Below are 14,762 nucleotides of genomic sequence, written 5' to 3'. Positions count from 1 at the left end.
TGACAGACATACCCCTAATAGATAAAAGGGATTTAGTAAGGAAATTTGGGGCTCTAAAAATGGAAAAGGAATACAGAATAACATGAAATCCACATGAGGATAGGTAGATGTCCCAGAGTGATTATGGGATCATCTCGGCAACACAATCAACAGCCAAAGAGGCATGGCCAGAAGTCCTCTATAACAACCTTAATGAGGAGATCGTCAACCTGAAGAAGTAGACAGCTTGTAGCAAGATAAAGATAGGGGCATATCTAAAGGCTCTCTTCCAAGGCGTAAGGTGTGGCTATGCAAGAAGGACAAATAGGGGTACCCGTGTTCTAGACCAAGAATAGTAAGGTAACACTCAAGAACGAATCCGGAACCAAGGAGAGGAGTATAAGAATAGCCTAAAGAAAACCCAATCAAAACCGTCAGTGGTGGTGATAGCTCCTGTCACACCAACTATAGTGGGAATCCCCCCTTTGCCACCCCCAAGGACAGTCCTAGAAAAGGAAAAATCCATTGGATTCAAAACATCACAAAAGAGCAAATCAAAATTCGAAGATAGAAAATCGCATTGCCTAGAGAGGGCAATAACAACAACCACAATAGGAATTGGAGGTACCCACTATCTCACTATAGAATCTTGTTGCCTTGAGAAGGATGACTCAAGAACTCTAAATAATCGGGGACAATCCTCTTCAAGAAGCCCAATTCAAGGTACCTATCTATCTCCCTACATATAAAACTTTAGTAGTTTGAACTAGACTATTTCCAAGCACATTAGGGGCCAGATGGGTGCAAGAGGTGCTGGGTTACCTGCTAAAATACATTATAGAGGGGCTAAGTCAAATTCAAAACCTTATGGTTGCCCTATAGCAAAGAGATATGGAGTTCCAGGAGAGCCAACAAGAATTGTGGCTGTTAAAGGCTAAAGTGTAGCAAGGGCAAAAGCTCAAGGTGCATGTTTACGAGAAACCAACAAGCACATAACTAAGGAGTTAGCCACCCTCAAGGCAAGGTCAAGATTTCCCAAGGGGATGATATATTGGTAGCATATAATGCCGAGAACACCCCAAGAATATCAGTTGGATGCAATCAAGAAGAAAGGGAAGAGCATGTAATGTAATAACTCAAGGCAATGTGGGAGGAATATTTAGACAAGCTAAAAGCCATGTTGAAAGCACTCAGACCCCCACCTACAGAGAGCTTGTGAATACTCAAGAAGAATGATAGGAATTTAGACGAGGGCAAAGGACATAAGGACATCTGCAACTCATGAATCTAGAGGCAAGAGAACGCTTTGGAGAAAACCAAGCATCTTACTTCCAATGAGTGTCTAATACCCAAAACCCAAATAATCTCAAGGATTAGAGCAGGCAACTACAACAAGAAGTGGTAGAATGGAAAGGAAAATTCTAGAACTTGAAAGAAAAAGGCAAAAGGTAGTTGCATAGTAGGAGAAGGGGAGGACAAGCCCTCTAAAAAGGAGCTGGTGCTTAAGACAAGCACATCAATGGACATCATACCAAAGAATGAGCTTTGCGAACATGTCATGGCGGCCACTGCCAAATAACTAGAAGAAAAATAAATTGAAGAACAAGCATTCCATGCACACATAGAAGAGTCGGACCAATTGGTCCAACATTACAAGGAGCAACACTATAAGGATAAAGATATCATTAAGGATCTGAAAAAGAAAGTGGACAATTCACCATGTCCATCATGGAGAAGTGCTAAGGAAAAGGAAGTAGCCAAGGAGAAGAATGCAAAACTCAGACATGTCCGAGTTGTGGGATGGCCAAAAAAAAAAGCAGAAATTTTGCAACTCAAGGACAAGCACAAGGAAGAACTAGAGCTAAAGAGTGAAAAATAAATTTCAAGAATGGTACACAAAGGAGCATGAGATGAGAAAAATGCCTAGTGAAGACAAGAACAAGCTACTCGTAGACATGATTAAAACAAAGGAAAAAGCAAAGGAGGCCGTCTGCACAACATGCAAACATGTCAAAAATCTAGGTAAGCATGCCATGAGAGCTGGATCAGAGGCTTCAAGGATGGATAGGAGGAAATTAGGGAGTTCCTAGAGGAACTTGAGAAAAACCAAACTGTGGACACGAATGACATGACTGCATAGAAGAGCCACAACGATTGGTCAAAGAATATAAGGAGCAGCACGATAAAGGTTAAGGATATATACCATCAAGGAGTTGAAAAAGAAAGTGAAGGACAATTCACCAAGGCCATCACGAACAAGTGCCAAGGAAAATGAAACAGCCAAGGAGAAGAATACAAAACTCACACATGTCCAGAGGCTGAGCACTGCAACAGCTCAAGGACAAGCACAAAGCAAAACTAGAGCTAATGCAGGAACTGAGAAATGAATTTCAAAAATGGTACATAAGGGAGTAGGAGATGAGAAATATGATTCATGAAGACAAGAAGAGACTGATCATAGACATGATTAAAACAAAGGACAAAGCACAAGAAACCATATGCACGTTTCAAAAATCTAGCCAAGCATAATGGTCTTTTCTCTAAAAACTGCCTTGAGGGCCAATGGAAAGCACCCGATTAAGACCATCTATGCATGAGGACAAAAGTAGTATTGATCAAGAGAGAGTGATCGAGTGAGTGTTAAATTCATGGTTGTAAGCTTATAACTCTAAAAGTTAAAGTTTGTTTTGGATGCATAGTCTTGGTTGGCTTTGTGTTTGAATAGACTTCAAAAGCTCATTGTACTCATGTTTGGCCTTTCTAAAATACTAATGCTTATGGGCTCTCTCTCTCTCTCTCTCTCTCTCTCTCTATATATATATATATATATGCTCAAGAACTGTGGAATGTTATTGTGTGTTTCTAGAAATTGTGCCACCTTCTCTTATCTCCTCAATTTAGAGTGCGTGTTTTAGTGTACGAGTGCATGCATGCATGCATGTGGATGTGTGTGCGAAACGTCAAACATTAGTAAAGTTTTGAAATAGAGTATGAGGCGATATACAGAATTGATGGAACAAGAATGTAAAGGCTGCGCGCATTGGCCATGGATTGTCATATATGCCCCCATAATTTGATTAAGCTCCAACATCTCCACGTTGCACACACGTGGCCAATCAATGGCACTAAATGCTTCTCTTCTTGTTCATGAGGGGTGGTTTCAGCAGAGCAACAATCATCTAGGAGGAGTAACCCAGCTGAAGGGTGGTTTCAGCAACACTCATGATGCTTGATTCTTCTTCCTTTGAGGACGCCTTAGCTGCACTCACCACCCTGTCTATGGGGCCTGTTGTTGCAGACACACCAGCAGGCGCTTGCCATGCATGAATCTCAGCCAACTAGTCAAGAGTAATCACCGGTTTAATCAACAAAGTTAGTGAGACAAAAGCTATATTATTGAGTCTTATATTATGAATATTATTTTTTTTTGGGGGGGGGGGGGGTGTTTTGATTACCTTGGATCTTAGGGACTCATTCTCCGCTAGAAGCAAGCTCTCCTGAATGTAATTACCCATCTAAACTCTTTATTATGTGTGTTTTTATCACATTACAAAATTAGCTTGTAAAATATCGGATGTGTCTGTAGCCTTTATAGAAAACAATATATATATATATATATATATATATATGCATCAAACACGCACCTTTGTACGCAAATCTTCAACTTGTTGCATGAGCAGTTGTGCCTGTCCAATTGAAAAAAACAAAAAATTTGTATTTAGCTAGTGTAGAAACGTGTCCTATATCGATTAACTGAATCAAAAAGTATTGACAATTACCTTTCTCTCTCTCACACGGCATATCCCACTTTGAAGCTTGTTTTCAAGTTTTTGCAAGTCCCTTATCTGCAATCTGTCTAGATTCTCACCTGCCATATTTCTTTGAAATCCGAGAAAAATTTAAGACTCTCCTTTCAATTCGACTCGACAATTGTACATCTACTTCAGACCATGGGGTACCACACAAGCTACCATGAAATGCTTACTACTGTTTCAGGTCATGTTTGGCACAGTAATATTTTGAACATGCAAGAAAAGTGTGTTCTTACCTGTGCATTTCTTCTAGGACTTCTACTTGGTTCTTCATTCGGACAGCCTCATGTCTCCAATACTAACAACACAACATTATTGGTTATTAGTGGTCTTACCAATTGTACTTGTGAGGACAAAATTTCCCAAAGTCACGATACGATGTCCTTCTTGGCTCATCGGGAAAAATACATTTCCTCCAAGTCCATAAAAAAACATTCACAATATTCTTCTCTTCAATGACATGCAACTTCACACACACAACCCATTTAAAAAATAACCAAAGAGAAGTGTTCTTTTTAATGGCATGTAACTACACATAAAAAAAAGTGCTTAAAAAAGTCCTCTCTTCAATGGCATATGTTAACCCTCATTTGACACCTCTCCAATGTGGACGCCATCCATTGACAACCGTCGCTTCATTTTGCCGTTGATATTAAAAAATGCTAATATTGTATATTTTATGTGTGCAATCATTACTTGTATATGCATGAGTGTATGTAAGAGAGAGAGATTGAGTGAGAGGAGGATCGAGCTTCCTTTGGAGTGCGACGACGGACTGGAGCTTTGGACTATGGTTGCATGGCAACATCATTTCATACGAGAATCTGAACATAAGCATTAACGAGGTAACACACTTGCCCATGCAGTTGGCCTCTTGGTTGAGCTATTTATGCTCTCGAGCGTGGTTGAGCAAAGCCCGACGACATTGGTTTGTTCCTGCACTCTTTCTATGGTGCAAGGACTTACCATAAGTGAGACCGCTGCTAGGAAATAGCCAGAATGCATTTTGTTGCTATTTTATGCTCTCGAGCGTGGTTGGGCAAAGCCCGACAATATTGGTTTGGTTTGTTCCTGCACTCTTTCTATGGTGCAAGGACTTTTCTTAAGTGGGACCGCTGCTAGGAAATAGCCACAATGCATTTTGAATGCGTGTGCACTTATGGTTGATTTTTGTTACATTCTTGTTTTCTATTTTTTCGAGAATGGTAGAGAAAACTCTGAAAATCTGTTCATTTTGTTGCATTATTGTTGAAATCTTAAAAGAAAGTTAAGTTTAATTTCTGTAATTTCTACATGTTTTGCATGTTTTTCAATTTCTGCACGCTTTTCAATTTCTGTGGGTTTTTCAATTTCTGCATGTTTTTCAATTTTTGTGAGTTCTACAATTTGTGCATTTAGGTTTACTCTTCTCCCACTTATATCATTTACAAGTTCAATTTGTGGTTTTCTACATTTTTCCATTTTGAAAAGAAAAAAATAGTCAATTGAACATGAAACTGAAAGAATTGGGTTAAATAGACCATAAAATCAATTTCCTAGCATAGTATTTATTCCAATTTCAGATCCTTACATAGAGAAATTGAGATAAAAACAAAAATTAGGAGAGAATTTGTAAGACTTAGATTTTTTTTGGGTGTTTTCTGCACATCCTACGTTTTTGTATTAATGTAATTAATGCGAGTGAATTAGGCTTAATCTTATCTCTAATATGGGACATCTTGACTAGCTGTCCGCATTTAATGCGTGCAGACTTTTAGGTCACTAGTCCAAAAAGTTTAAAAGCCTATTAGTATCCATTTTTGGGTAAGTTTTGAGTGGTTAGGCACATTTAATGCATGTAGATCCAAGTCAAAGATTCTAAGAAAACCTCTTGTAACCAAAAAAGTAAATAGTAAAAAGTAAAATAATAAAAAATAAAAAATAAAAAGAGAAAAAGTAAAACAAAAAAACCGAAAAGGCAAAAGGTCTGAGGTATTTTAAAAAAGAATATATAATTTTTTTTAAAAGTACATGCACAAGTATGTTGAAAAATAGATGGAATTGTAATACTAATGATGTTAATCACTTAGATTGAGTAATAGCTTAAGCATAAACAACCCCATACTAGAGCATACATAATCCTAATGACCTAGAGTGAAATTGATGCACTAAGCATGTAAATGATTAAGCAATAAACATCATAAATGATAAATGATAAGCACCATGATTAACTTAATGCAATAGAGGAAAACCTTTTGCCCACTAAGGAACCACAAAGTATATTGCCAACAAATGGTGTGTAGCATAAATCTATATCAAGGTCTCCTCTCTTACACATAAATGAGTATAGAGAACACACTTATAAAGATCTCCAAGAGAGAGGCACCTAGAATCCCTAAATCACCTCCATCTCCCCCAGATTATCTCACCTGAATCACCTAAAAGTGACTCCTAAATCAGGGGAAGTACCCACCATGCCTACCTAGAGTAATCATGGTATAACCTTAGGATCTCTATTCCTAAGGTGTACATAGCATTATCCACTAAGGTTTAATGTTAATGGATGCTAGATCACTAAAATCTCAACACCCTCTCTTGATCTACATCCATATCACGTAAGGTGTGTAGTCAAGAAGGCTACAAAGAGTCACACAGACTCCCAAACATAATTAGCACAAGGCTAAAAAAAACTGAATTAGTAGCCACATTGGCCTCATGATGGCTGCTCCTAGTTCTGTTGTCTTCAGTCTTCTTATTCTCTTCATCTTGCTTCTTCTTGTATAAGAGAACCTAGCTTCATGTCTCTTTTTCTTAGTAGCAAGTCCGAAGGAACTTCTTCTTAGTAGTAAGTCTAGAGGAACTTCTTTTTCTCATCCATGATGAGTGAGAGCTGTTTCACATGTAATCTGTGAAGTAGGTTCCTTGGAAGACTTCTTGGCTTCCATCCTATTTTCTTCAAGAATCAAAGAAGAGGCAATTGATGCAAGAGTCATGCTAGATTGATTTGGAAGAGCAAACACACACTACGCATCAGGCATACTAGCAAGTAAAATGAAGACAGGTATCTCCTCATCAATATTGATCCCAGCTCCACTGAGCTCCACTGAGCTAATCGATGAGACTCCTTACATTGTTAACATGATTAGCCACTTTATCTTTTTCATTCATTTCAAGTCTATACAATTTCTTTTTAAGGAACATCCTAGCTACTACATTAACTTGACCAAAGATTTTGATCTAAGACAGTTCAAAGCTTCATGAGAACTCTTAGTAGAGCTCACTTGATGAATTTGATTGTGAGCTAGTCCACAAATGATAAATGAAAGTCTTTGGAGTCATTGCTTGTCCATTTAGTAATGTTATCAGGGTTCCTGGTTTGCTTTTTCTCTGTGCCATTGACAATGGCCCAAAGATCTCAATCCACTAACCCCATCTACATCTTGATGCTCCATGTGTGAAATTTGGAGCCATCAAACTTCTCTGATTTCTCCAAAAATGACCAAAATGATAACTAGAAGAGTGAGACATAATGCACAAACTATGCCAACTCACACACAATGATCAGAGAGATCCTTTATCAGTCACAAGATCTTATACAGTTGTAGAAATGGTATGGTAACCAAGCCCAACTAAGTGACTCCTCACACAGAAAGGTGTCCTTTATATCTGGAGAGCTACTATGGACACACTTTCACCAGATCCCACTTACACAAAGTGATGGAAGAAACCACCCCAAAGACAATCAGAATTTGCCTTCACCAAAGAGATGCATATGAGTGCAAATCAAGTGATTTTGCAAGGTAGTAGTAGTAGGACTGTGATTTCTTCTTTTTTATTTTCTGACTCTTGAGATAATTTGAGTTGTTCTTTCGTTTTGGTATAAATGAACCTAGGCATTTCAGAATGAAAAATTCCAATCCTTCACACAGAATGAGATAAGACGTTGCTCTTTATATCTCTAGAGCATTGTACATAATGCTTGAGATGAGATGTTGCTCTTTATATCTCTAGAGCATTGTACATAATGCTTGTCACAAAGAATGTATAACTCATTTTCCCACTAAGATAATAAAAGAAAATATGCCAAGGTCTGATGAGACTCTTTATCACAAGGTATTCTAAATACCTTTAAACCTTAGAGCAATCACCCTTAGAACAAAATCACAAAGATAGCTTTTGAAATAGACTTTTCATTCTATAATCAAGGAGAAAAGGGAGCAGGCAATGGAGGCTTGATTCCTCCTTGATTTGTGGACCAAATCGCAAACTATTTGTTGGAGGTGAGATGTCCTAAGCTGCTCCAAAGGATGATGCAAGCAATGTTTGTGATTATCACTTCCTCAGGACCTAATTTAATCATGTGATTAGCACTGGTTTTGGACTACGCTTCCACTGTCTGTTGATGCTTCTAATTCACGCATTGTACTGTAGCAAACAGAGGGATTATGGACTGGGCCTCACTGCCTAGAGAAGGGCTACAAAAGACCTACAAAGATGTTGCAAAATCTTGGCTCAATTTGGCAAATGATGCCCTCAAACCGACCTCTATCAGCTTCTTAGAAACTCTGATACCCCCACCTAGTAATCTGGCTGTAGTAGGCAACTATTGTTGTGCATTTTCTGCAAGTCCAGAGCTTCAAGCGTGACGCCCCGAGGTGGGCTACAGAAGCCCTCCTTGATGTTGATGCTATTAATCATCAATGTTGGCCACCATTTGAGATTGATTATTTCTCAAGGTCTTCCACCATACTACTTGTTGATGATGGCTTTTAGAAAAGATCTCCAAACCTAGCTTCAAGATTGTCTCTTTCTCCTTCTCTCTTAATGCTTTAATATTTGGCCCTCTATCACATAGAGATCTCTCACATAGAATGCTTCTCTCCTCTCACTTTCTTGTGTATCCAAAATGAAGATGAAGCAATGCTCTCCCCTCTCTTAATCTTATGCACGCTACTTACACAAGCATAGGAAAACAAGTACACCGCAAAACAATGCTCACAAAGATGATGCTTACTAAGAGGTTAAGGATGTTGGTCTTCTTAGTGCTTCAAGGTGCCACCATAAGAACCAAGAATCAACACTCGAATGTAAGCAATAAATGCAACATTACTCTCCCACCAATTTGCCGATTATTGATAGGAGAAATGGTTGTGAACAAATCACTCATATGAACCCACACACTTCTCACATAGAAAGCTCCCAGGAAGGAAAGCTCTGATACCATGTTAAAAAATAGATGGAATTGCAATATTAATGATGTTAATCACTTAGATTGTGTAATAGCTTAAGCATAAACAATCCCATACTTGAGCATACACAATGTTAATGACCTAGAGTGAAATAGATGCACTAAGCACGTAAAGAATTAAGCAACAAACATCATAAATGGAAATGATAAATGATAAACACCATGATTACCTTAATGCAAGAGAGGAAAGCCTTTTGCCCACAAAGGAACCACAAAGTATATTACCAACAAATGGTATGTAGCACAAAGCTATATCAAGGTTTCCTCTCTTACACACAAATGAGTGTAGAGAACACAAATGAGTGTAGAGAACACACTTATATAGATCTCCAAGAGAGAGGCACCTAGAATCCCTATATCACCTCCATCTCTCCTAGATTATCTCACCTAACTCACCTAAAAGTGGCTCCTAGATCAGGGGAAGTACCCACCATTCCTACCTAGCGTAACCATGGTAATTGGAGAGTCTATAACCTTAGGACATCTATCCCTAAGGTGAACATAGCATTATCCACACTAAGGTTTAATGTTAATGGATGCTAGATCACTAAAATCTTAACAACAAAGTTTGTCTAATATATACATTAGGAAGTGAATGGGGTCTTCTTGGGCCCTTTAATTTGCCCAAGCCTAATCAAGGTGATTAAGGAATAGCCAAATGGGGGGTTGCCATGTGGACTGAAATATTGGGTTTGTAAGAGAGGTGTAAGAGTGGTCAAAGGGTGCACTTTTCCCCCCAAAAAGGGGGGGAGAAAATTTTACAATTTTCGGACCTCCATAACTTCTACATACAAGCTCCGATTTGAGCGGAGATTATAGATCCGTGATCTACGCATCAAGAGCTTTCCATAGATATGTTACATGATATGGTTTTGTCCGCTAGATTTTAAATTCCATTTTTCTCCCAAAATTCAAATTCGAATAAAGTAGCCGTTTTGAAGCTTCTAATTAGAAAACGTTTCTTCTTAAGAGAAAAGGTTTGACTCCTTAAACTGCCAAATAAAAGGGCCCAAGAAGCCTTCCATTGAGGTCCTAATGGGCCATTGCGATCATGTTGGCGCTGTTAGGTGTTTTTTGGTAATATTTTCTTGGCATATGTACACACTCATGCATGGCATTTACAAATAAAGAATGTCCATCTCCAAGGGCCAAAGGGGGTATAAGGCCACATGTGAACGGATCTAACAAAAATGTGCAATGTGTACAGTTAGTTATTGGTTTACCTGGATAAATAATAAATGGAAGAAGTGAGAGATACGAATCAGTTTCACAAGACAGATTTTGGCACTATCATGTATGGACAAGGTTGTTGACAAATAATGTGAGCATGCAAAGCATTATTTTTAAAAAAACTGGATAGGGACCCGTTAGAGGAGGTCAGCTACCGTACCGGTCCTTGGCATTTCATGGGAAACAAAGGTGTGTGTGGTGCAAAGTCTTCCTTGAATGAAAGAGTCACCTTGGGATTTAATGCAAGGTTTGCTTAAAATAGAAGGTGGCCTTGGATGGTTTCAAAAGTTCCTCAACTAGCCTCAAAATTCAAAAGGAGCCGCGTGAAGGTGGGGTGAGCTCTCTGACATACGTTGGAGTATTATGAATAATATGATATTCTTGGGTTGAATGGGCAGCACACGATGGTGTATAAAGAGAGGAGGGGAGCAAGCTCAAAAAGTGAGAGAGGTAGTACTCGCAGCTTTAATGAAAATAAGCGCAGCCCTTTGTGTGAGGAAGCTGCGAGGCTCTCAGTGTTTTCAATGAGTGTGGGGAGAGCTGTGTGTTCGGTAGCTCTCAGAGAGAGGCGCAGCTAATGTGTACAAGGGGAGCTGTAGCAGGCCAGGTGTGTAGAAGTGAGAAGGCGCAGTGTAGTTTTCAGTGTGTGGAGAACTCGCCTCTTAAATGCTTAGAAACGCTGCGCAGCTGAATAGGTGGTAGAAATGTTACCCGCAGCTTCAATGCTCTAGGCGCAGCCCATGAGTGTGGAAGAGCGCTGCTATAGTTTTATGGGTGTGAGAGAGAGGCGCAGCTCTTTGTGTAGAAAAAAGGAAGTATGGCTGTAGCGCAGAGTATGTGGGGAGAGTTCATTACTCTAGAGCTTAGAGAACCTACGCAGCTAATGTAGGGGAGCTGTAGTTTCCAGTTTTTTCAGAGAGTTGCAAAGTTTCCAGGGTGTGAGTGGAGAGCTGCAGCCCACGAGTTAAAATGAGATTGCGTAGCTATAAGGCTCTTCGAAAGCTGCGCAATCTAGGATTATAAGAGTGAGGGAGAGCGTGTAGGTTCTAGTATGGGAAGGGAAATTGTAATTATAATATTCATTGAGAGTGCAGCCCATGTGAGTAAGGGAAGAAGTGTAGCCTTTGTGTGAGAAGGCACCGTCTTCGAAGTGTGAAAGCCCGGGTGTTTTTTTTCCCTTGTATGTGAGAAGCTGCTCCCTCTGTGTTTGAGAGAGAAAGGGGATGAGCTTGTTTCCTTGGAAGAGAAGTACCTTCAGAACAGCCCACGGCACTCCAGTTGGGAGAGGAGGAGAAGCTGCAACGCTACTTGTATGAATAAAGAGAAGGTGCCACGCCTTGAGAGTGCGGATCTCTGTCATGATGACAGCCCATGCAATGTAAGTGACGGCTGGCCAGCTTTTGTGTTCTCTTTCTTTTGTGAAATAACTCCTATATATGTGAGGAATCACCAGCTTGTGGCATTGGAAAACCCATGTACATGATAACCAAATCTCTGATTTTGTGGAAAGCTCATGTGTATGAGAAAGACAGCCCTCTGGTTTTGCTTTAAGAGAGTATGTATGTATGGTGGTATGCTTCTTCAACAAACAGGCTGAAGATCATAAAGTGATTGTGTCTCCAGCCACACACTGCTTGCCAGGTTGGGAGAACTGAAGTTACTTACTGATATTGTCTTTCCTTGGGAAACTGAAGTTTTGCATAAAGCTCATATTTGATGGAATGTAACCTTGTCTATGTCAAGTGGTTCTCTCACCATTTCTCTGTGGTGATCATTTTGCTTACGGCCGTGAGCCTATTTCATAATAAGGGTGCACCCCTATATGCATATGTATCAATTGAGTAAAGGGTGGCAGATGTTGATGTGCCCATCTCCCCTTGCATGTCTTGATCAAATGTATGTAGGCTTCCCCCAGTTGCTTGAAAAAATTGAATGAGGGTAAAGACAAAGTCTCATGCTTGAGATGTTAAATGTTGTGTCAGCTCATTGAGAAGTTGACTGGTGCCCCTTTTTTGATGTTGGTGTGTACTCCAAACTGTGGAAAGGCATTGCTATAGAGGTGTTCCGTGTTTCTCCGCCTCCCTTCACAGTTTTTGGTGCCCCCACTGAGGAGCATTCCAAGAGCCTGCAGTTTACAAGACTGAAAACATGTGCATGTGATTAATCTCAGTGAATGACTGCTATGCCAGGACAGTTGTGTGACAGATGCCTTCTAAAATTGTGCTATATTACCTTGATTTGACAGTCAACTGAAGTATGGTTTGCAGGCTGAAATTCTTGATATTGGTGCTGTTTCACATTTGATTTGTTGCCTAAAAGTTCTGGTAGAATTGGGTAATCAGCCAGTCGTGCCTCTTGGGAGTTGGTGGATGGCCACTCTCAATGGATAATCACAATGGACCTCAATTTACTCCCTTCCATTTTACCCAAAGAATTCAGATAAATGTTCATGTGGACAGAAAAATTTTCTTTCAACAGCAGGTGGCATATATGTTTGGGCCAGAAAGACTGAGGGAAATATTGGAGTCTCCTTTGCCGGTGGTAATTCCAATGATTAACTATGCAAATTCGTTTGATGTGCATGTGTTCATCCTCTTCTAAACCTGAAATGTTTTGAAGTTTTCTTCTGAGGATTGAGTTAGAAGAAGGTTTTGCTTTCGCATCTGTGTCAAAAAGGTTTTTTTGGGTAACAATGGCTTTCCCTTATCCAGAGTTTCATGGAAAAAATGATGAGAGTGTGGAAGAATTCTTAGAAAACATGGAAGTTGCGTGCATAAGCAACCATATCCAGATACCCGCTCAAATGTTACGCCTTTTGCAAATCTGTTTGAAGGGTGATGCACGGAGCTGGTGTAAGGGTTATGAGGAGGAGTTGCAGAGGGCTGATCCACCTATGCCATTGACTTGGGATAATGTCCGACAGGCTTTAACAGCACAGTTTGTGAAGGTGAAAGATCCAGACAAAGTTTGGCATGAAATACAGGAATTGAGACAGAGAAAAGCAGAGCCCATTGAGGATTACATCAAGAAGTTTTCCATATTATGGGAGAGCTTGTGTCAAGCCTTGCAGCCACAAGTGCCCCCACCAGATATGATGAAAAAGGATCGGTTCTTGGTTGGCCTCAAGGAAAACCTGCGTTGGAGGGTAGAATTGAAGAAGCCAAGAACATACGAGGATGCATTGGAGGTGGCAAGGAACAAAGAGTGGAAGTTGAATAGACTAACTCAATTGGGAGTAAGCTCACTACCTATGGTGTCAGAGATGAAGCAAATGGATTCCATGCAAGGTCGGGTTCCAGAGGAGGTTCATCCGGCAGATGCGGTTTCAGTAACTACTCAAGTTGCGCCAGCAATGGTCACTACTGCAGCACAAGATGATGAACTGAGGCAGGACTTGAGGCAAGTGGTTGATTTGATGAAGAATCTTAGTCTAAATATGTTAAGCAATGTGGGAAATAATCGAGGTCGTATGAGACTTGCAAATCAGCCAGGAGGTGAAGGACAACCAAAGAGTGGTTTTGGTGGACAGAATAACGGCAGGGGTTGGAGGCAATTTCCCACATGCTATAACTGTGGAGAGCTTGGCCACATCAGCCCACAATGTGATAAACCACCAAGAATGGGTGGAGATATGTATCCATTGCCTGCACAGTTGCCAAACCGGTCAAATGATTATGGCATAGAGATTAAGGGTGAGGCAGGACCTAGTGGACTGACCAAGGAGGACAAGGGAAAGACAAAAGTGTTAAGTGTGGTCACCTTGGAGAAGGCAGCAATGTTGGAAGATACATTAGTAATGCCTATTGGGAAGAGAACTACAGAGGATAAAGAAGGAAGAAATGAAGCAGGTCCCAGTAGAAAAAAAGGGAAGAGTCATGAGGGTGAAGATGTGAAAGCTAAAAGGAAAAGGAGAGCCCGCCGAAAATTTCACGTCTCAGATTTTCCACTAGGGGAAGGGCAGGATAGCTATGACTTAAAACAGGACCTGAGCAGTAGGAAGGCAGAAGTGACCTTTGGACAACTAGTGGAAATGATACCGAAGCTGAAGCGCCAATGGAAGAAACTAGTTAGCCCGCTGGGGAAGGAGCCCAACAGAGGGTCAGTAAGAGTGTTGGCCATTGATGAGTCTTCAGACATTTGTCCCATAGTAGATGTTTGGCATAAGAGGAAGAATCTTGGGCAGGGATACGTGGATGGTGGTGCACAAATTTGTGTAATCACTCAAACATGTGTAGAAAAGATGGGCCTGACAGTAGAAGGAGTCTCAGGATTCCGCATACGACTGGCAAACCATCAAAAGATCAAGTGTTTAGGGGTAGTGAAGAGCTTGGAAATCGAAACCTATGCAGTCAAAACGGTAGTGGATTTTCATGTAATGCCAGCAGGATTAGGGGCTTATCCTATCATCCTTGGAAGGCCATGGCTACGTGCAGTGCGGGCCGTTCAAGATTGGAGACACGGAACAATCAGCTTATATGGGGAGAAAGGGGGCAAAAGATTATTTGACATGAGTA

The 14,762-nt window shown here is 40.4% G+C and overlaps 1 protein-coding gene across 4 annotated transcripts in view; it reads right to left on the bottom strand.

Moving 5' to 3' along the window:
* Positions 1–2,836: 2,836 nt before the first annotated feature.
* The window catches only part of LOC147633184 (agamous-like MADS-box protein AGL11), a 42,938-nt gene continuing 31,012 nt past the window's right edge, over positions 2,837–14,762 (bottom strand). Inside the window, exons 4-8 of one of the 4 annotated variants that reach the window (XM_086806203.1) lie at positions 4,028–4,089; positions 3,759–3,858; positions 3,624–3,665; positions 3,435–3,494; positions 2,837–3,317 (exon numbers count right to left, since the gene is read on the bottom strand). In XM_086806203.1, the coding sequence (XP_086662329.1) occupies positions 3,159–3,317; positions 3,435–3,494; positions 3,624–3,665; positions 3,759–3,858; positions 4,028–4,089 (423 nt within the window). In that variant the 3' untranslated portion in view covers positions 2,837–3,158. The remainder of the gene's footprint in view (positions 3,318–3,434; positions 3,495–3,623; positions 3,666–3,758; positions 3,859–4,027; positions 4,090–14,762) is intronic. The other 3 variants (XM_086806204.1, XM_086806206.1, XM_086806205.1) reach the window with 3 other exon arrangements.

The sequence above is a fragment of the Cibotium barometz genome, chromosome 12 (assembly GCF_041138505.1).
Source record: "Cibotium barometz isolate CiBa-2024 chromosome 12, ASM4113850v1, whole genome shotgun sequence".
NCBI classification, from domain to species: domain Eukaryota; kingdom Viridiplantae; phylum Streptophyta; class Polypodiopsida; order Cyatheales; family Cibotiaceae; genus Cibotium; species Cibotium barometz.
This window is presented reverse-complemented; position numbering and strand designations above follow the sequence as displayed.